The following is a 23,564-nucleotide window of genomic DNA, read 5'->3' on the forward strand; positions in this document are numbered from 1 at the left end:
TCAAAGTTAATTGAACATTCATTGTGCTGATTAAGTGACAGAAAACATCATTATGTAGCTTACCTACTATCTTTCCCAGGACAAGAGACTTCAGCCCATTGAATGCTCTATCTGATGACAATTTGTAGTTCATGGAATGTGTGTGGTCAATCTGTAAAACAGAATTTATATAAAAAAACTAATTAATAGAAGAGTGAAATATGCAGATTTTGCAAATCTGAAATAGTACAGAAAAGGCCAGACATAATCAGTAGGCCTGCAAAAGAAAATCAGTGTTTAAAGTCAATGATCATCCTTATCAGAATTGTAAGAATTTCAAGTAAAACAAATGTTTGCAGGGTTTCCCAACCTTTTTCTTTCCACTCACATAGCACTTTAAGTATTCCCTATGTCATCGGTGCTCTGTGATTAGTAAGGGATTACTTAAGGTGGCATGTGAGTGGAAAAATAAGTTTGAAAACCACTGTTTTAATCGTACTTAATTGACTCGTTATGTGCATGGTCTCATAACTTCAAAGGAAAAGGGGCCAATGACAATTTTTCTCGAGGAAAATATTTCAGTAACAATTGGGTCTGGAGCAGTAATTCTCAACCTTCCCTTCCCACTCACATACCAGCTTAAGTTATCCCTTACTAATCACAGAGCACCGATGGCATAGGCATTACTTACGGTGGTATGTGATCGGGAAACCCTGTAAGAGTTAGAAAATGAAGAAGACACAAAAAGAAACCAAACACAAAATATTGGAGGAACTCAATGGGTCAGGCAGCATCCATGGAAGGTAATTGACAGTCAACATTACAAGCTGAAACTCCTTCAGCAGAACCTACTGAGTTCGTCCAGCAGTTCTGTCGTTCCATTTTCCCAGCATCTGCCATTCTCTTGTTTAAAGAAAAGCAAATTTTTTTTTGGTGTGCAAGCAGAAGAGGTTGAAAAACAAAATTAGTGGTGGTGTCAACCGAGTGGCATGGTTGGCGAAGCTGATAGCACAACGCCTTTCCAGCGCCAGTAATCAGGACCCATATTGTCTGTAAGGAGTTTATATGTTCTCCCCATGTCTGCGAGTTTTCCCTGGGGGAGGGGGGTCTGCTTTCCTCCCACCTGTTTGAATCATACAGGGGTAGTGTGTGTGTGGGGGGGGGGGGAGTGGTGGAGGTGATGGTGTAAGTTAATTGGGTGTAAATTGGGAGGCATTAAATTCAGATGAGTGAGGATGAAAAAGTTAGGGAATTACCAAAGAAGTTAAACAGGAAAGTCTGCAGAAGCTGTGATTGTAATGCAATACACAAAAGTGCTAGACCTATTGAGTTTCTCCAGTATTTTGTTTGTTGAATCACAAAAGAAGTTCTGGGTGAGGAGACAATAGTGAGCAATTATCTGAATAAATCTTGAAGCTAGTAATGTGAAACCCAAGTGTATAATGGGTTATTTTCTGAAATTATTGGAATTTAATATTGAATTTGGAAACCACAACATGCCAGTCAGCAGATGAAACACTAATCCTTGTGGTTACATTGAGCTTTGATGGAATTGTGTGTGAAATTAGAAGCTGAGAGATCAAAGGGTAGGGTGGTGGTGGGGGGTGGGGGGAGGAATCTGACAGGTATCTGAAGTTCATGATCATCATTTCAGATTGAAATCATAGATTACATATAATGAGTTGGATATGGAGAATGGTGAGGTTGAAGATGAGGACAAGATGAACCTGTACTTGTTCTGAGAAGAATAGGCTTTTGTTCATTTAATTCAGTGTTCACAGTGTAATTGGGTGAATACTTATGACAGCACACCATTCAGTTTTTAAAGGTTATTTCTACTTCCTGTTTTCACCCTCCCACACTATTCCAATGAAGCAACTTAATTGTTTTATCACTAATCTTTCCTGGTTCTGACACAAAAGGTCATCAAACTAAATATTAATTGTCTCACTCCACACAGATGAAACCAAATTTGCAGGGTATTTCAAACAATTATTTTGCTATTTTGCCATCAGTCGAATGCAGATTTCATGTGAGCATATTTTTTAATCTCAAGGGTCAGTGGAAATCAATATCATTGCATTTGCACTCTGAAGCCTTAAATAAAGCTGAATGCACTAACTTGGAAAAAAAAACGTATATTCTGTGTAATTTGATCTTAGATTTTCTCACCTCCAGACCACAATCGGTGAGGATTGGTAAGAATATCACCTCCACAATCTCCATCCGTATGGGAACTCTACAGGGCTGCATTCTTAACCCACTGCTGTACTCATTTTACAACTATGTTCATGTGGCTTGATACAACACTAAATTCGTCTTCAAATTTGCTGACGATACCATGGTAGTCGGTTGTATAAAAAGGGGTGATGAGTCAGCATACAGGATAGAGATTAAAAACTTAGCTGAATAGTGTACTAAAAACAACCTTCACACTCAAAAGGTCCTTTCAAACTGCCGTATAAAATGGAGTTAACCGGGCAATTTGCCCGGTTAGCGCTCCACTCACGTGGCAGTTAGAAAGGGTCTGACTCAGTCAGCATGGTCCTAATCCAACTGGGTCCCTGACCTACTTCAGAGGTAGTCAGGGAACCCAGTTAAACTTAATTAGGTCACGTCCACTGGTGACTTGAAGAGGAAAATGGCCGACTTGGTTACTATGTCAGTGGTTGTGTGCTGGCGTCACAAGGAAGCCCCTGGCTGAAGTCCTGCTGCGATTGGGGGTGGGGTGGGGAGAGAGGGGGGGCCACAATTGGGGGGAGCGAGGTCGCTCCCATGGAGGGAGTGGTCGCTGCTGCGGGGGGAAGAGAGTGGGTGGGGAGGGGTCGTAAACTGCCGCTGCTGTAAATGCTACACTGGTTCATAGTGACACCACAACTTTCATGGCAGTGGGACATTGCTGGAGGAGGGGCACACGATTGACAGGGTGGGTGTTCATTGATGGTGGGGGTAGCAAATGACGGGGAGGAGGGTGACTGATTGGGGGTTGGTGATTGATGGTGGGTGGTGACTTACAGTGGGGGGCTGATGGGGGTGGCAACTGATGGCCAGTGGTGGTGGGGGGGGCAGCAAAGACTAACTACTGATTGTTTCCATGAGTGCATGGCGTATCACTTACCACGTCATCACGGGGGTGGGATTCCCCCTTAAATTACTGGGTTGGCGATTTGATGGGTCAATTCCCCTGCACTTTAAAAGGCGCTTGCAGCACCTTTGCCTCAGTTATCGCACCTGGGACCCAGGAGCGCTACCCAGGTGCTGCAGTTTAAAAGAGCCAAGAGCCACCAAAGTCAAGGAGTTGATTGTGGATTTTAGGAAAGGAAAAGCAGAGGTATACAGTCCAGTGATCATTGGGGGATCAGAGATGGAGAGGATGAGCAAATTTAGATTCTTGGGAGTCACTATCTTGGAGGACCTTCCTGGACCCCACAACACAAATGTCATCATTAAGAAAGCAAGTCAGTGCCTCTACTTCCTAAGGAGTTTGCGGAGGCTTGATATTGATATTAAAAACCTTGGAAAACTTCTACAGATGTGTAGTGGAAAGTGTGCTGATGGGCTGGATTACAACCTGGTCTGGGCACACCATTACCTAAAAGGTAATGGATACAGCCCAGTACATCACAGGCAAAACTCTCCCACCATTGAGAACATCTACCGGGAACGCTGCCTTCGGAGGGGAGCAGCAATCATCAAGGATCCACACCACTCAGGACATGTTCTGTTCTCGCTGCTGCCATCAGGACGAGGTATAGGTGCCACAAGATTCGCACCACCAGTTTCAGGAACATTGGCTACCCCTCCACCATCAGTCTCCTACACAACAAACTCATTCAGATACTAATTTAAGAACACTCTTACTGTGCACATTATTTTTTATCGAATAATTATTTTCTATATTTCAGTCAGTTTTTTTTTTACATTTCTTTTTTGTTTACATTTCTTTTTTTAAAAATACATCTTTTCTCGAGCACAGTTTTTTTGTACTACCAGTATGTAGAAACTTTGGCTAGCCCACATGGAAAAGAACCTCAGGGTTGTAGGTGATGTCAATAAATCTGAACTTTGAACTATATTCTCAGTTTCTTTGAAGAAGCTAACTTTCCAAGGTTTAGAACATATGTAACATGTTCTTTTATTTCAGTGAACTTTGATCATTTCATGTTCCAGCTTCATCTTATGTGCTTGTTTCAGTCTTTGTGGATAGTAATTTGGAAAATGAAACTTTTTACTTGTAATTTTCAGTCTGTGAGAATTTTTCATTGTTATTTAGGGTCAGAGATACTTTGGAAGAAAATAAAGGAGGGAGAGAGAAAATCTTCACCACAAGTTCACCAGGTCACTTGTGACAAACGTCTCTTGCTAAGCCTGAGTTCAGTTTTCACAAATTAATCAAATAAAATGTTGAAGAGATCTTTGTTTTAAGGCAGTGATAAATGCCCTTTTTATGAAATACCAGATACATTTGCACAGACCAATAGCTAACGCAAAAAAAAAATACACTACTAAACAAATCCTTTAGCAGATATTTAACACATCTATTAATGCTGTGGTTTATTCATCTTGTTTTTGCATCACTGTTTTGTATTAAGCGACCAGGCAGGGAAATGTTCAGATTCATTCACAATCACTAAGAATTGATTCCCTTTGTTCCGAAGGCAAGTTAGGGTTTTTGTATAAATAATTATTAAAAGATGTTTTTCCCTGTTAGACTTTACAGATGTCTCAAATTATCTCACTGTGTGAAATGTGAATAATCAGACAATTCTCTTTTGTTCCTTTTCAGCAAAGCATGACAGCAAAGGCTGATGAATTATTGAGTGGCCTTTATCCCTGCAACACTACTGTTCCGGCCCGGCACCAGACAGCAGGCCACCTTTGCAATCAAGAGCACTTGAATCATGTCTCAAAGGACTGTCATCAATAGGTCCACCTGTACCAGCATAACTACATGAAATTAGTTCAGGAGCTATCCAAACTTATCACCACTTCTGGAGATGATGGTAGGTCTTAAATTTTTACAGCTGTTCTGTAAAAGTGATTTGGAATTTTATTCAATAATTAAGCTCATTTTGATGTTCTACCCAGATCTGTTTAAATGTTAAAACAAAATGCTGGAGGAACTCAGCAAGTCAAACAATGTACTTTATATAGCAAAGATAAAAATACATAACCAATGTTTCAGGCTTGAGTCTTTCATCAAGGTATGAGCAAAATTAAGGCAGGCACCCAAACAAAATTGTGTGTGGGGGAGGAGCAGGGAGAGGAGCATGATCCCACAGATGGATAAGGGAGGGAGGGAGGGCACACCAGCAAACAAGGGGAGGGGAAGAAGGATGACTCTGTAACTGGAGAGGGAAGGGGGAGAACTGGAGGAAAGAAGACAGATGGATGGGGATGAGAAGGAGAACAGGGAGAGGGTTTGCAGAAATCAGAGAAGTCGATGTTAATGCCATTTGGTTGGAGAATGTACGGAAGGAAAATTAGGTGTTGCTCCTCCAATTGATGGGTGGGCTTGGTTTGACAGTACATAAGGCAATGTACAGACATATCAGCGCAGGAGTGAGGTACAGAATTGCAATGTTTGGACACCGGGAGATTCCTGTCATTGTTGTGGACAGAGAGAAGGTGTTAAGCAAAGCAATTTCCTAGTCTGTGTCCAGTCTATGCAATGTAGAGAAGGCCACAATAGGAGCTTCAGCTTCAGTAGATAACTCCCTTGGATTCACAAGTGAAGTGTTGTTTCCCTTGGAAGGACTGCGATCCTGAATAGTGGTGAGGGAGGAGGTATGGGCACAAGGGTAGTACATCCTGTGGCCACAGGGGAAGGTATCAAGAGGGGAATTAATGGGAAGGGATGAGTGGAGGAGTGGAGGGATGAGTCAAGGAGAGAGAAATCCCTACTGAAGGCAGAGAGGGGAGAGGAGGTGTCTTGTGGTGTGGTCATGTTGTAAGTGACAGAGGATGTGTGTTGGATGATTTTTTTTAAAACTTCAATCACAGTGTCTGCAAACTTTCATGTTTTAGTTCTGTTTTGATGTTATCTATGTTTGCTTCCAAGGGTCTCTCTGAATATCATAGAATGGAAAATAAAATAGTGAAACCTGCTGCCACAAAACAACAAATTTCACGAATGTGCTGGCCTTCATGTTGTGCTGGCCATTGGAAATTAACTCTACAACACTATCTCCTATCTCACAATCATAATCCTCTATTTTTCTTACATCCCCTATTGTACCAGCCTCCACCACCACCTCCGGCAATGCATTCCAGGCACCTACTGTGATAGTACAAACCTATCACCAATGTATATAGTTACAGTATCTAGAGTATAATGACTGTGCTTACAGCGATTGGCTGAGAGCTTAGCCACGCCTACTGTCTGGGCCTTAAAGGCTTGTGTCCCTAGCCAGGTCAGATCATTCCGGACTGGTCGGCCACCTGTGAAGAGCTCCTGTCTTTTGCTAATAAAAGCCTTGGTTTGGATCAACAAGTCTTTGGTTCTTTTGACGAGGTCTACACCTATCATGCTCTGTGTGGAAAATAAAACTATCTCTAACATCTCTCCTATACTTTCCTCAACTCATTTTAAACAGGTGTCCTCTGGCATTGGCCATTGTTGTGCTAGAATCAAGGTGTTGGCTGTCTACCCTATCTATGCCCCACATAATTTGTGTACCTTTATTAAGTCACCTCTCATTCTTTGTCACTCCAAAGAGAAAAGCCCTAACTTAGTCAACCTAGCTTCAAAAGATGCGTTTTCCAATCCAGGCAACTTCATGTTAAATCTCCTCTGCACTCTTTCTAAAGCATCAACATCCTTCCTGTAATGAGGCAGCCAGAACTGAATGCAGTACTCCAAGTGTGATCAAAGCAGAGTTTTATAGAGCTTCAATATTACTTCATAACTATTGAACTCAATCCCCTGATAAATGAAGGTCAGAATACCATAAGCCATCTTAACTACTCTTGCATGGCAACCTTGAGGGATCCACAGACCTGGACCCCATTATTCCTCAGTTCCTCCACATTATTCTGCCATTAACTATGTTCTCTGGGATTAAATTGGTAACAGTAATTTAGAATTTATTTAAAGATATTTACTCCACTACCTAATGCTGTTTACATTTTTGGACAATGTTTATTTCTAAACTTGCATAACTAAAATAGATGATCTACTCAGTATACACTGTTTGTTGGAAGTAGCACATGCAAACTGGTGGTGATATTTTCCATATTACATTGGTAATTAAATAGCAAGAGATTTGAAAAGCAAAAGAAACAGATACCAGAAATATGATATATGAGCTGAAAGTGCTTGCAAACCACATCAGTAACTCACAGATAACTGAACAAAATTAACATTTCAGGTCAGTGATTTTTTTTATCTGAACAATCTCTTCAGTAGCAGAAATGCTTAATTTGTTATTTAAGCCATTTTGGACTTTCTAAGGTCACGAATGGTGTAATTAAAAAAAAACTCTAGCAATTCATTCCCCCATGTTGTACTTGTACGTATAACACTGCTTTTAATTTCAGCTCACGAAAATTAACTGACAATTATAATGAGTTTACATATATGTTGTACATTGTACATATGCACCAATATTCTTATTTGCTGCAGCCAAACAGGTACTTTGCAAAAGAAAAATAGTAACAATTGTATACATTAACTTAACCCTTTGGACTCCATGTCCCTGTTTTCAAGGACTACCAACAAGGGCATATATTCTGTGTCCTGGTTTTCTGGGACTACCAATGCAGAGAGTCGTGGGTGCCAGCAATGCCTTCCAAGGGGTGTTGGTGGAGGCTGAAACATTAGCAGCATTTCAGAGATTCTTAGGCACATGGATGAAAGAAAAATAGAGGCTTACGGGATAGGAAGAGTTTAGTTTTTTTTTGGTCTGAATACTGTATGTATGTCAGCAAAACACTGAAGGCCAAAGGGCCTGTACTGGGCTTTAATGTTCTATGTTCTATAAGCGCATATACTCTGTATGTCTGTTTTCCAGAATTGGTTGTATACCCAACCACTAGCTAGTTCATACTGATTTTTAACCTTTTATACTGTAGTTTACCCATAGATCCAGTCTGGAATATATATTATGAAAGAGTAGCGTCTGCTCACGGCAGCGCTACCAGAATAAGAGATGTCCACACAGCATGAGCTGAACCAATATCTGAAATTTATTTTGAATTTCTCGTGCTGCTCGAGGAGACCGCCCACTTCCTGTGAGGGGCACGCTAGCCTTAGGAAGTGACATCGACCCATCACGGCATCACTCCCCATCCAGTGGCACACAACACGGAAGCGGTGCTGTCCCTCAGGCAATACAGGTCACAAACAACGGGCTTCTCCTGGGAAGGAAAGGGAGGCCCGCACAATCTTGTATCGGATGAATGGGGCAGTGATTCGGGCCATCTAACCGCGCGGTCGCTCGGCCTGCTACACCACCTCTCCCCCCCGCCAGAATTGCTGCCACCCTTTAAGCAATTTACCATACTGTCTTTGGATGGGCGACCTCTGTGTCTGACCTTGGAATCTGGGGCGGCCTGGTCTGAGTCCAGATATGCTGCCTTGAGGCGGTCAATGGTAAACCTGTCCTGTGGCCTGCCAATGCCCAAGGTGAAAACGACACCGTTGCACTGCAATGGGTCTTCATAGGGACATTGTAGGGGTGTCCCTTGCTGCCCTTTCTGTACAAAAACAAATTGGGTGGACTGCAGGTTCACCAGGACGCGGGATGGTAGAGAGCTGTTTCGGGAAGGTGGCGGAGGTTTCTGTCTACTAGTTTGAGGAGTCTGGAGCACTGGGTTGTGGGCTGGGTGGGTTGAAGTGAATGTCCCCAGGGATGGTAAGCAGGAAGCCATACACCATCTCATCTGACGATGCTGGTAGGTCTTCTTTTGGTGCTCTGTGAATTACTAACAACATCCATCGGAGTTGATCCGTCCAATTAGGACCTTGCAGTCGAGCTTTCAGACTTGAAAGGTGGTGGTGGAAACGTTCAACAAGGCTGTTTGCCTGAGGATGGAAGGCCATGGTGTGATGTGACTGGCTGCCACAGAACTTGGCTAGGTTGGACCAGAGCGAGGACGTGAACTGAGCCCCTCGGTCTGAAGTTATGTGAGTCGTGAATCCAAAATGTGTGACCCAAATGGACAAGGAAGTCTCTGTGTTGCATGTGGGAAGGGGTATCACTTCCGACCAACAGAGAAAATGGTTGATTACTGAGAATAAATACTGCACACCTTGGTTCACGGGGAGCGGGCCAATGATGTTACATGAACATGGCTAAAACGGCGCTGCACTGGGTCAAAACTCTGGAGTGGGGCCTTGGTGTGTCTGTGCACTTCGGTGTGTTGGCAGTCCAAACAACTCTTAGCCTGAAGTGTTACATTGGCCATACCACACGAATGTGTCAGACTGCAGGCAGACCGTGGACCTTATGGAAGGATGTGATACACCATGTATTTGGTTGAACACTCACTGTCGCCAGGTTGCAGGTAGGATGGGTCTGGAAAAACCTGTGGAATTTCGCATAGTAACGTTGGGTTCCCCAGTGTAGGATAGGAATCGCTAACCTTGGATCAGTAGGCCTGGACGTCCACAACTTCTGTTTAGTCTTTGACTAGCTGAGCAACATCGAGCCCTCCTGAGGTAGCGGCAGAGCGTCGGCCACAATGTTGCACTTTCCTGCGACGTGGCGAATGTCCGTTGTATACTTAGAAATGTAGGAGAGGTGTCGTTGCTTTGCTGAACATGGGTCCAAAATTTTGCTGAGTGCATGGGTAAGTGGTTTGTGCCTGTGTAGAAGACGAAAACCCTTCTTTCTAACTTGTACCAGAAACGTCATATTGCCAGGTACAGGGCCAACAATTCAAGGTCAAATGCACTGTTCTTGTGTTCTGGTGTCCGGAGTTGTTTGCTGAAGAAAGCCAGGGGGCGCCACTATTCATCGACCCACTGCTCCAGGACTGTGCCAACCACTCTGTCCGATGCATCTGTTGTAAGGGCCAGGGGAGAGGAAGAGTCTGGATGGGCCAAAGATGTGGCCTCCGCTAGTGCCACTTTGGTTGCCTGGAATCCTTCAACAGTTTCACGTGTCCACTGGAACGCCTTGTCGCTGAGTTTGATAAGGTCGAATAGGGGTTGCCTGAGGGTAGCCACTCCCGGGAGGAAACGATGATAGAATTTCACCATCCCTAGCAATTCCTGTAGGCCTTTGATTGTGCTCGGCCTGGGAAAATGTTAGATGGCTTCCACCTTATCCAGCAACAGGGTGGCCCCCCTCTCTGGTGATACAGTGTCCCAGGAAATCAATAGTTTCCAGGCCGAACTGGCACTTGGCCCGGTTGACTTTGAGTCCCAACTCCTGCAACCTGTCGAAAAGACGAGCCAGGTGCAACCTGTCGAATAGGCGAGCCAAGTGCATCCTGTGTGTGCTGGTGTCAGGGCTGGTGATGGGAATGTCATACAGGTAGATGAAGATTAAATCATGGTCCCAGCCAACCACGTCCATGAGACACTGAAATGTCTGGGCTGCATTCTTTAGACCAAAAGGCATCCCGAAGGAACTCAAAAAGGCCGAAAGATGTTAGGATGCACTGGAATCTGATGGCACCCTTGGAAAAGATCCAGCAACCCTGGAGCCTCATGACAAAATCCTGGACGTGTGGGATGGGGTGCCTATCTGGGATGGTGGCGTCAATGAGTCACCTGTAGTCACCACACGGGCGCCAACCGCCAGAGTTCTTCTGGATCACGTGCAACAGGACGCACAGGGGCTGTTTGAGTGGATGATACCCAACTCCTCCATGGCAGCGAACTCTGTCTTAGCTTGAAAGATTTGTCCTGCAGGAGGTGCCATGCCCTGCATACACTGGAGGCCCAATCGTCCTGATGTGGTGCTCCATGCTATGTGCTGTTTTAGCGTCGTGGAAGTTTGGCTCCAACAGTGATCAGTACTTGGCCAGTAGGAGGGCAAATTCATTATGGTCCAGTGTGTGGATTCCTAATGGCAGAAAGGAAGGTTGCCGTAGAGTGAGGGAGTATGACTGGAACACGGTAGTGTTGACCAGACGGCGTCTGTTCATGTCCACCAGGAGCTCGTGTGCCTGGAGGAATTCTGCTCTGAGTAGGGCTTGTCCCACGCATGGGACAGTGGAAAATTGTGTCCGTGGCATGGACTGTGACCAGGAGGATGTCGAAATTCGGAATGGAGGAACTGTGGGCTGCTTGTAGGGGAAGGTCCTTGAGATTGTGTTTGAGTTCGAAGTTCGTTGGCAGAATGAGGCTCATCTCTGCACCCACGTCGACTAGGAAATCCCTATTTGTTTGCTAGTCCCTGAGGTAGAGTAGACTTTTATGTGTGCCAACCGCTGAGGCCACTATCGGCGGCCATCCTGTCCATTTTCCGCCTCCGTGCTTGACTTGGCATTGTGGTTCGAGCATTGCCGAGCATTACGGCCCCATCTGCGGTGGTAGAAACAGTAATCACTCTGTCTGTCTGAGCGCTTGTTACGCTGTGGCTGGGCTGCAGCTACTGCTGGAGGCCCTGGCCGCGGGTGTGGGGGAGGAGGAAGCTGAACCAGTAGCGCCAAAGGCCTAGAATGGTTGCACATATACTGAGATCTGTTGCAGGGTGTGGAAAAGTCTGTCTGCTTCCTTGGCTACCAGGTGTGGGGTGCTGAAATCCATGTCGGATATGTCTGAGGAAACGTGCACTGGTAGCTTGGAGAGAAACAGGGCCTCAAACAAGAAACAGCTTGTGTGTCCGTCCGCTAAGGCCACCATTTTGTGCATGAGCTCGGAGGGGTTCCTATCGCCTTGCATATTTCTGATGCGGACGGCGTGCTCGTGCCGGCTGAGCTTCAGGGAATTAAGGAGGAAATGCCGGAATTGGTTGTAATTATGTACCATAGGAGGATTTTCCACGAAGGAGTTTACTTGGTATCCAGGGTGGTGACAACATGCCAGAACTTGGTATCCTCCGACACAATGCCTCTGATCTGGAACTGCGATTCGGCCAGTTGTAACCAATGGGCTGATTTGGCCAGAAGGGCAGCAAGTGTCCGCTCTCAGCGTTGGTCACAGCTGTTGCGATTGTAGTGGTAGTAGCATTCTGCATTTTATTGCATTCGAGGTGGGTTCCAAAGACAAAGGAACCATTGGGGTCACCACTGTAGCATCTGCTAATGGCAACATCTCCGAAACGAGAGATGTCCACACAGCATGAGGTGAACCAGTAACTGAACTTTATTTTGACTTCCTTGCGCTGTCCAAGGAGACCGACCACTTCCTGCTACAAAAGGTTAAAAATGGCCAGAATTCCTAAAGAGTCTCAGTCATTGAAAATTTCCTAATCATATCATTGGTTTAGAACTGTGAGGTGGGTTCACCACTGGAATGGAGAGAAAGTGGGCTGCTGCAGAGGTTGCAGTGAAATAACAAAATTTCACTGGAGCACAATTGAGAGTGACCTGTCTGTCTGCATCATTATGTGGTATGGTAGCTCCAAAGCACCGGACTGTACAGAGACTCATCATCACCGGAGTGTCCATTTCCTTTATTGATGACATTCACCGGGAATGTTGCTTCAATAGGACTCAAAGAATTACAGAAGACCCTTTCCATCCAGCACACAGTATCTTTAACCCACAGCAGTCAAGAAGGAGCATTGAAATCAGGACTGTTAGGCTGCGAAATAGCTTGTTCCCACAGGCTGAGATATTTAGGAACAGTATTCTGTAAATCGTCCCAAAATAATTATATATATTTATTTTAAATGACGTCTTCATGTTTACATGTGATTACAGTATTATGTGCAGTGAGTTATGTGCATATGTGTGTGCTCCATGATCCAGAGAAAAGCTTCCAGTTCTGTACCAAATTAGGTTCTAGCATACCCATGTGAGTTATTTCAAACAGCAGTGGTATAGAATTGAAAAACATGTTGCATTATATTTTAATTATTTTATTTTGTTTAACACTTAATTAGTAGGAAATCTCCAATGATTTTTGTGGTGAAACCACTATTGTACATAGTTGTTATATGTAAATTACTTGACCTTTCTTAGTTGACCCTGCTCTTCCTGGCCGGTTCATGATTTCCTCCCCTTTCTTCTCCATAAAGGTTATCGCGCTGTAAGTCTGCCCCCAGTTCGAGTCCGGGTCAGTGTGAGCGACCAACACAGGGATGCTGTCCATCTCTTGCAAATAAAAGCCTTCAGTTTCGATTTCCTCAGTCTTTGCGCATCAACATTAAAAAAAATAAAAACTTCAAAAATTGTGAAACAATTTTGCTCTCAACATCACCAAGGAGCTGATTCTTGATTTTAGGAAGGAGAGTCTGCAGTGAAAGAAAGGAGGCGGATAAAGTCAAATCCTTCAAAATCCTGGGAGTCCACATCTCAGTAGGCCTTTCTGATAAGAACTGCCAGGCACATCAAGACAACAGGGAATGGGAATAGTGAGTACAGATAATGGAATCCACTCAGCAAAGTCCATGTCATTGAGTACAGTCAAGACAAAAACCAATGGATTTTAGAGAAATGTGTTATAAATTGGATGAGACCCATGGTCCTTTAGGTGACTCCTGCTCTATGTCATTTTTATTTCTCTGCAGCAATGACCAATGCCACAACTAGCAGAGCTGTTGTTTCACAGTTCCAGAAACTCAGTTCAACCCTAATCTCTGATGCTCTCTATGTGGAGTCTAAAGTAAATCACAAAATTCTTTAGACACCGTGGTTGGAATAAAAAAGCACACAAAATACTGGAGAAGCTCAGAAGGTCAAACAGTGTCCTTTATGTAGCAAAGATAAAGATACAAAACTGATGTTTCAGGCTTGAGCCCTTCATCAAAGTATGACAAAATGCCGGCAAGCATCTGAACAAAAGAGTGGGTGGGGGAAGGGAAGGCAAGAGATGATAGGTGGAGAAAGGAGGGAGGGGACAGCAGCAATGAGGGGAAAGAGGGATGGCTGAGTGGGTAGGAGAACTGGAAAGAGAGGAAAAGGAGAAGGGGAAATAAAAGGCAAGCAGGTTTGGTGTAAGGCAGCAAAGTTAATGTTCATGCAATCTGGCTGAAGGGTGCCCAGGTGGAAAATGTGTTGTTCCTCCAATCTACGTATGGGTGGTTAGGGTTAGATAGTACACAAGACCAGACCCTGGACAGACATGTGATTGTGGGAGTGTGATCTGGAATTGAAATAGTTGGCCACTGGGAGGTTGCTGTGGTTGTGAACGGAGAGGAGGTGCTAGACGAAGCTATTTCACAGTCTGTGACTGGTCTCTCCGATGTAGAGAGTATGTGGAGTCTACGCATTCTCCTTGTGATGACATGGGTTTCCTCTGGGTCCTCAGATTTCCTCCCACATCCTAAAGACCTGTGGGTGAGTAGGTTTGTTGGCCACTCTAAATGACCCCGAGAGTTTTGGTGAGTGGTAGAATCTGAGGAGGGTTGGTGGGAATAGAATATAGAACATTATAGCACAGTACAGGCTCTTCTGCCCATGATGTTGTGCCGACCTATTTAAACCTACTCCATGATCAATCTAACCCTTTCCTCCCTCACAGCCCACAACCCTGTTTTTTTTTTAAAAAAACATCCATATGCTTATTCAAGAGGTTTTAAGATGTCCCCATTGTAACAGAGCACCACACCTGCCAATGCATTCCAGGAACTCACTACTCCCTATATCAAAAACTTACTTCTGAATTCTCCCCTAAACTCTCCTCCACTCACCTTAACAGATGTCCTCTGCTACTAGCCATTGCCACCCTGGGTAAAAGCTTCTGGCTGTCCACCCTATCTTATATGCCTCGATTAATTCATTCTCTCATCCTTTGCTACTCTAAAAAATGCAAGCTCAGTCAACCTTTCTTCATAAGACGCATTCTCTAATTCAGGAAACATCCTGGTAAATCCCCTCTGTGTAATGTTTCTTCTATTGTGATAAAGATACTTGGGTTTTTTTGTATTACTTATATTTTATTATCAACTCACAACCTAGTGAGACATCCATTATGCACTTTTAACCTGACATGGGACATTCTCTTGTCGATGCCCTCTAATGGTCAGAAGGATCACCAACTCCCAATCACCACATCCCCTTTCCTTAAGATCTAGTAACATTAACTTTAAACTGTAATGAATTCTGTACAACTGTGTAAACAGAAACATAAACACAAACATCACCTGCACAAGCTTTTTAAGTGTGCAGTTCTTTTTCTTTGAGAGGTTCAGTCTGTCGGGTGCTTTGATAACTCAAGTGTCAGTACTGGTGGAGTTTACCCTGTTGCTGTACAGGCTGGATTTTCTGCATTTGTCTGTCCTTGCAGCATTACTTGCATTTTCAGCAGACTCATTCAATTCTTCCTCAATATTTGACCATCCTCAATCTGACAGTGTAGGATCTTGGATTTACTTCCACCAGAACGGTGATCTTCTTGTCCCAGGTGTTGGAATCGAACGGGTCGTGTTGTGCCAGTGGTCCTAAGCTTCTTGCTCAATTGTCTCCTATGTAGACACTTTTGTTTCCGTTTGACATCAATGTTCTTGTTTGGGTCTGCAGAGGAGGGAAGCATGGTGCATAGTCTATATCCCACCAGGAGCTCAGCAGGTGACATGCTATGTTCAAGTGGTGAAGCTCTGTAACTCAGAGCTTGATAAGGATCTGAGCACCTGTCTTGTGCTTACTTGAGCAGCTGTTTAACTACGTAAACTCCTTTCTCTGCTTTACCGTTTGACTTGGGATGCAGAGGACTTGAAATCACATGTCGAAAATCAGACTCTTCTGCAATATTCTGTCATTCTCTACAACTGTAGCATGGTCCAGTCACTGTAGATCATTTGAGGAATTCCATGTCTTGCAAAGATCAACTTTCTGTAATTGACCACCCAGGCTGCAAACATGTTGGGAAACAGCACCATCTCAGGATAATTTGATAGTCAATCACCAACAGGTAATCCTTTCCATTCAGGTGGAACTGATCAGCCCCAACTTTCTGCCATGGCTCCTCTGGTAAGTCAGTTATGATCATGGGTTCCTTTGGTTGCTTTGCTTGATGTTTTAGTCAGGTCTCACAGCTTGAGACTATTGCATCTATGGCATCTATTGCATCTTTTGAAACATCCACAGATATTTTTTGTCCTTCTGGTTGAGTCAAAGAACATCAAAATCATTGGTTCTGTAGTTAGAATTGTCGTCAGCCATTGCCATTTTTCCTCGTGGTTGTTTGTCCACTTGAATTTATATTTGTCCTGTAACAACTCCCCAAGGTGCATTGTTTTGGATGACAGGTTTGCTATGAATTTACCATTCCCTGCACTCTCAGCATACCCTTTTTGTCTGTGGCTCTTGGCATCTCTAGAATTCCTTTCACCTTGCTCTTGTCTGGTGCCACACCTGCTGCTGACAGCTTATCTCCCAGAAAGGCCATTTCCTTAACATCAAACTGACATTTTGCTCTATTTGGCTTGAATCCATACTTCTGGATGCACTGTAGCACTTTGATGAGCCTTTTGTTGTGTTGCTCCTGTGTGGATTCCCATAGGATCATGTCATCCATGTACACACATACCCCATTTATCCTTTCTATGATGTGCTTCATTGTTCTGTGGAAATTCCAAAAGGCATCCTCAGACAGGAGTATTGGCCAAATGATGTATTTAATATACAATATTTTGTGCTATCTTCATGCAGTTTTAATTGACAGAAGCCCTGGGTATATCCAGTTTGGTGAAAAATTTTGCACTAGCCATCTCACTTGTAATCTCATCCCTGGTTTGGAATCTGATAATGTTCACTCTTTATATTGGCCTTCAAGTCTTTTGGGTCCATGCACCCATGGAGGTCACTGTTCTTTTTAACACACACCATTAAATTTGCCTTTTCTGTGGGCTCTTCCACTTGCTTTATGACCCTTAGTGACATAATTCAGTCAAGTTTCTGCTTGAGCTTGTCTTTTAGTGGTGCTAGAACTGCATGAAGATGAGTGGAAATTGATCCAGTATTTCCTCTATGCTGTTCTGTGCATTGGAGCTGTTAATACAGTGCACCCTCTTGACTAGGCCTAAGTTTTCACATGCTTTATCACCAAGCAGTGAGTCATGTCCATCTGGGACTACTGTAAACATGAGGTGGTGCTCTTTACCTTTAACTTTCACCTTCAGTCTTCATGTCGCTTTCATGTCAATGTGCTGTCCTTTACGCCTTAGGCTGAACAGAATTTGGATGGATGTGTGACTTTATGTGCATTGCCCTGATGTCACACTCACAGATCAAATTGCCCCTGTGTCCAGCTTGAAAGGAACATCTGCTCCATTTGCATGTAACGGCACCATCCACTTGTCCTGCTCAACTCTGTTCACGCTTGGCTGTTCAGTGTCTGTTGGTTTGAACCCTTGCTGCGCTACCATGTCTACGATGAATGCAACACTGAGGGCAGTTTCTTCTATAGTGTGCACTCTTTCACTTCTGTTTTGTTTCCCTTTGGAAAAGCATTGCTTTGCATAATGATTCTGTCCTTTGCACTTGTACAGACTTTTCCACAGGCTGGGGATTGCTGAGTGCCACATCATTTACAATTGAATGTCTCTCCATCTTTTTGTTGTTTTGTCTTGTTCTCTGTTTGTGTATGCGTCCAGATGCTATGGCTATGATTGTGCCTTCATTTTCACCGGCCCTTGCATTCACACTGAACTTTTTTGCATACTGTAGAGGTAATTAATTCACTGGCGTGGCCTATCTTCACAGCTCCAGCTAAGGTAAGCTCCATCTTTTGTAGCAACCTCTCTCTCACTTTCTCTCAATACTTCTGAACACAATTTGATCATGGATCATTGAGTTTTGCAGTGATCCAAAATTGCATGTCCTTACTTTCAATTTCAAATCTGTTAAAAAAAGTATTAGAACTCATTGCCTGCAGCTCCGTGCGCAAGTGAAACACATATGTCTCGAACATTTCATTTTTCTTTGGTGAGCAGTGTCCATTAAACATCTCGGTAACCTTGTTGAACTTGCCCTGGTCATCTACCTTGGCAAAAATAAACATTTTGAAAACCTCTAGTGTTGAAGTCCCACCATGATAAGTAGCAGTGCAATCTTTCGTGTATCCAGTTTGCTATTGAGTCTAATGGCTTGCGGATACAGCATACATCACTCTTTGAACAACTGTCACGCATCATCTAATTCACAGCATCAAGCAGCTTTACACTTTCCGTATCTCCCACTGATACCCACTCCTGGTACCATGTTTCTTCTATTGTGATAAAGAAACAGATTCTTTCGTATTACTTGTATTTTATTATCAACTCACAACCTCGTGGGACACATCCATTTTGTGCATCTAACCCGAGGTGGGACATTCCATCGCCAATGCCCTCTAGTGCTCAGGAGGATTACCAACTCCTAATCGACCCACTCTGTACTTTCTCCAAAGCTTTTACATCCTTCCTACAATGAGGTTGTCCAAACTAAACTCAAAGCTCTGTATGTGGTTTAATCAGAGTTTTATAGACCTGCAACATTATCTCACAGCCCCTGAACTCAATCTCCTGACTCGTCAGGGTTTCATTGTTTATGGGGAGAAGGCAGGGGAGTAAGGCTGAGTGGGAGAATGGATCAGCACGTGTTGAATGGCAAAGTGGACTCGATGGCAGAATAGCCTCCTCTGCTCCTGTGTCTTATGGTCGAATGAAGGCCAGCACACTATTCCATGAAATACACCATTCTTAACCAACTGATTAATTTGCATGGGAAGAATAAAATTAATGCGATTAATGTAGAATGACTGAAAAGAGTTTGTTGGATAGCTGGCAATGGGTCAAAGAGTCAGTTTCTGTGGTTTGTCAAGCTATGAACGGGTGCTTGCTTTTTCCACATTGTGCTCATGATCCAGTTGATGTAATAAATTACTTTTTTCTGCTCTGCTAGTGTTAAGCACCAACAGCTGTTTGGCACATCCAAGATGTTTGAAGTAAATTCCCATTGAATAAAGAAGGATGTCATTTTGATTATCGATATGAAACTGTTCAGAAAGTGTTTGCTCCAACAAATATGAGGTTGCCATACATCCTTTCATTTTGTTTTAATAAGCAAACTTTCTCAAATTTCTTTTCAAACTACTGATTTGATGCCTACTTCATGGATTCTAGAGAGATTTTTACTGCTCTAGATGGCCAATTAAAACCAGATTTGTTCCTGTCAGAAAAGGAACTGTCCATGTTGCAGGATAAAGCAGCAACAATTAAACAGCCTGGAGCATGTGGTGAGAGCAAAGTGCATCCAGAATGAGCAATAATAGATAATAATAAGCAGGTGCAAATTGGACACAGTGTAATATTATGCAAAACACTCCACAATTAATCTTGAAACTGCCAAGGGGCTCAGAACACATTGGGTTACAGATGCAACTCTGCATGTGTTTATTGGACAATAAATAGATGTATGTAAACACAGTTATGGTGGCATTATATAATTATGCTGCATAGAATATAGTGGAGAAAGCAGTTGTTCAGACTGCAAAGAGAGCTCAAGAATGCATAATTAACAAATGTTCAAAAGAGAGAGTGAATAAACCACAACATTCAAAAATGAGCCCACCTCTCGACTCCTTCAGGAGATGAGGGAGTCAGTAGCAGTAGAATAAATAAACCTCACCAACAACACTCAAGAAGTTTGAGAACAAAGCAGTCCACTTGATGGCAGCCCCTCCATCAGCTGAAAAAAATCTCAACTTCTACCATCAGAGCAATGTGCACCATCTGGAAGATGCCTGGAAGCAACCCACCAAAAGCTTCTCCTAATAGGTATCTCCCAATATTATTACCTCCACTGTTTACCAGCATGGGTGCAAAACACACAATACAACACAGGTCTAAATTTCACATGGAGATATCCTAACCTGAAAGCATATTGTTTTCCTTAATTGTTGCAGGTTATAACTCCTGGAAACCCCTGCCCAATAATTCACTCTTGGAATAATGGGTTCACTTCTGGTCTTCTCATTATAGGAAGGAAAGAGTGCAGAGGAGATTTACCAGGATGTTGCCTGGATTGGAGAAGCTGTCTTATAAGGTAGGGCAGGGATGGGCAACTTTAAAAATAAAACTCACCAGAGGTGCTCTGTGATTAGTAAGAGGTTGCTTAATGTGGTATGTGCGTGGGAAGAAAAAGGTTTGAAAACCACTGTTTTAATCATTCCTAATTAACTTGTTATGTGTATGGTTTCATAACTCCAAAGGAAATGGGCCAATGACAATTTTTTCAAGCAAATTATTTCAGTGACAAGTGGGTCAAGAGCAGTGGTACTCAAACTTCCCTTCCCACTCACGTACCACTTTAAGCAATCCCTCACCAATCATGGATTACATAGGGATTACTTAAAGTGGAATGTGAATTTAAAAAAAAAGATTGCCCACCCTTGAGGGAGGGTGAAAGAGGATGAGAGGTAACTTAATGGAGGGCTACAAGATTATGTAAGACAGAGATAGGGTGGACAGCCAACACTTTTTTTCCTGGAGCGACAGTAGTCAATACCAGAGGACATCTGTTTAAGGTTAGGGGAAGAAATATCAGGGAGACATCAGGAGTAAACATTTTTACCCAGAGAGTAGTAGGTTCTTGGAAGGCATTGTTAGGGGTGGTAATGCAGACCAGTAAAATATGGGGATTTAAAAGACTCTGAGATAGGCACACAGGTGCAAGAAAAGTAGAGGGTTATGGGTGTGAGATAGGGATGGATAGATTGTTGAGAAGATTTTTAAAAAATTATAGCTCAGCACAATATTGTGGGCTGAGGGGTCTTTACTGTTCTGTTACATTCTATAATAGCAAAATCAGAATGGCTGCATTAATTGTAGCAGGTCAATCACTCTGGGCTTCTCAAGGGCAACCAGACATTGGATATTACATTCTAGGTTTTCATGATACACCCATGTCACACAAGGAAGCATAAATACACCATGCCAACAAATACTAAATTACCATTTGGATCCTTCTGACATTCTTAAATTTAACTTTTTGCTTCATGAACCAATTGCATTTTGCTGATGGATATTCATTGATAATGATGATGAGATTTTGGTTTCATACACATAAGTACAATGCACAAATACAATGAAATTCTTGCTTGCTGCAACTACACAGGTACACAAAAACAACCAAATAATAAAATCACCCCATGAGAAAAAAAAGAATAAATATAAGATGGTAGATAGCTTTTCACAGTTGCTGTTAGTACAAAATATGATAAAGAGACTTGGATCTTTCTTGGGGCGGCACAGTAGGCACAGCAGTTAGCACAACACCTTTACAGAGCCAGCAATCAGGACCTGGGTTTGAATCCCGCGCTGTCTGTAAGAGTTTGCACATGTCTCCCCATGTCTGCGTGGGTTTTCCCTGGGGGCTCTGGTTTCCTCCCACCATTCGAAATGTATCAGGGGTGCTGCAGGTTAATTGGGTGTAAATTGGGTGGCATGGACTTGTGGGCCAAAATAACTTGTTACATGCTGCATGTCTAAATTATCACCTTCTCAGGAGTGTTTATCATGGTTGCATAGGTGGCCAGAGTCAAGTATGACTTGATTCCATTCTGCCCTGTCTTTTCGAAACAAAGAATGAAAAAAAATTAAGGAGATCCACCAAGATTAGTAGCAGCTTCTTGCTTCCCCATACCTTCATCTTACAATTGCATCCAGGGTTGCTTTTTGACCATCATACCCCAATGTCTCTCATCTTTCAAATTTCAGATTTATTGTCAGAATACATACATGACATTGCATACAACCCTGAGATTCCTTTCTCCTGCAGGAGAAGCAGAATTACTACTTATTGATAGTGCAAAAAAAACTGTACACACAATGTACACATGGAAACAAATGTAAACAAACTAACTGTGCAATACAGAGAGGAGATGCTGAAAAGACCGGCTGAGTTCCTCCAGCATTTTGGGTGTTTTTACTGTAATCACAGCTCTACAGACTTTCATGTTTCACTCAAGAGGTATCATTGCCAGACTTGCACCACCAGGTTCAGGAACAGCTGATACCCCTTCACTACAACCAACAATAAACTCAACAACCAGCTCTATCAGGAACCTATTTAAGGACTCTTAATTTTGTACTTTATTGTATTTTTTTCTTTCTCTGTATTGCAGTCAGTTTGTTTTTTACATGTGAACATTGAGTCAGTTTTTGTGGTGATGATGACCACCAGCCTACTTCAGGGGGCGATCTCTGTACCTGCAGGAAGACCACCGAAGCAGCTGACTCCACCTGGCCGGCTGTCAATCAGCTGATCTGGATATTAACCTGAGCTGGCCCCTCCTGAGCCAGTCACATGGAGAGCCACCAAGGCTTGAACTTCTACTGGAATAAAGCCTGCTGCACAGTCTTTTCAGTTTTGTGCTTGCTGCTACCTCAGCGCACCAGAGTTTTTATTTTGCTCTGCCAATAAGAATCTCATAATCTTGTATGTGATGTAATGTATGCAATCTCACAAGTTTGCAAATGAGACAACAGTAGTTGATCTCATCAGCAACAATGAGTTGCTCTACAGAGAAGAGGTGGAAAATCTCATGAAATGGTATGAGAGTAACAACCTGAGTCTTAACATGGACAAGACGAGGGAGATGATCGTGGACATCAGGAGAGCCAGATATAACCACCCTCCAATACACATCATCAACTTTAAAGTAGAGAGAATGGAGAGAACCAACTTCCTTGGAATTCAATTAACTAGTGACCTATCATGGACACTCAATGTCTCCTCACTTATCAGGAAGGTGCAACAATGACTGCCCTTCCTGAGAAGGTTGACGTGGGCAAGGCTACCGACCACAATCATGTCAACCTTCTACATGAGCTCGATAGACAGCATCCTGGCAGGCTGCATCATAGTGTGGTACCGGGTTGATGCTGAGAAATGAGTCAGAGATCAATTCACAAATTCCCTCCCCCCTCAACGATGTCATCTACAGGGAACTTTGATTGAGCACAAAATCATTGAGAATCTTTTCCACCCTGCACGCACCATCTTGCAGGTGTTTGTAGCAACTGTTAAATAGACAGACTCACTCACTTGATTTCACTACAAAAAAAAATGGAATTAACATTTTATTATTCCATTCACAGCAATCTCCTTCTTTTCCCTAGACTCCACGCTGTCTGAACACCCTTTTTTCGGCTCACATATGCTCGTTACATTTTATGCTAATTCCCACCCCCACCCAGATGTATCATCAGCGGAAAACGGCTCGTGCATGCACATTACATCACCAGCGGCAACCAGCTCTACTCTAGGCCCACTGAAGTACACACCCACAACATGCTCCTGTCAGGAAAGAGATGCGGGAGTGTCAGAGCCAACACCACCTGGCTGAGAAAGAGCTTCTTCGAATGGGCGGTGAGAATGCTGAACAATCGAAGGAACTGCTCACACTAACCATATGAGACTCTCAATTTTACAAAAAAAAGTATTTATTTATTTATATATATGAATAATTGTCCAGCGTAATTATTGTTTGTCTGCATGTATGTGTGTTATGTATGGTTGTGTGTTTGTGTGTTTAGCATCAA

At 43.2% G+C, this 23,564-nt stretch overlaps 1 protein-coding gene across 1 annotated transcript in view; it reads right to left on the reverse strand.

Moving 5' to 3' along the window:
* The window catches only part of LOC138762456 (contactin-associated protein-like 5), a 762,501-nt gene that overhangs the window by 98,218 nt on the left and 640,719 nt on the right, over positions 1-23,564 (reverse strand). Inside the window, exon 17 of the mRNA XM_069936213.1 lies at positions 64-151. Coding sequence (XP_069792314.1) covers positions 64-151 — 88 coding nt within the window. The remainder of the gene's footprint in view (positions 1-63; positions 152-23,564) is intronic.

This window comes from Narcine bancroftii, chromosome 4 (genome assembly GCF_036971445.1).
Source record: "Narcine bancroftii isolate sNarBan1 chromosome 4, sNarBan1.hap1, whole genome shotgun sequence".
Taxonomy (NCBI): Eukaryota; Metazoa; Chordata; class Chondrichthyes; order Torpediniformes; family Narcinidae; genus Narcine; species Narcine bancroftii.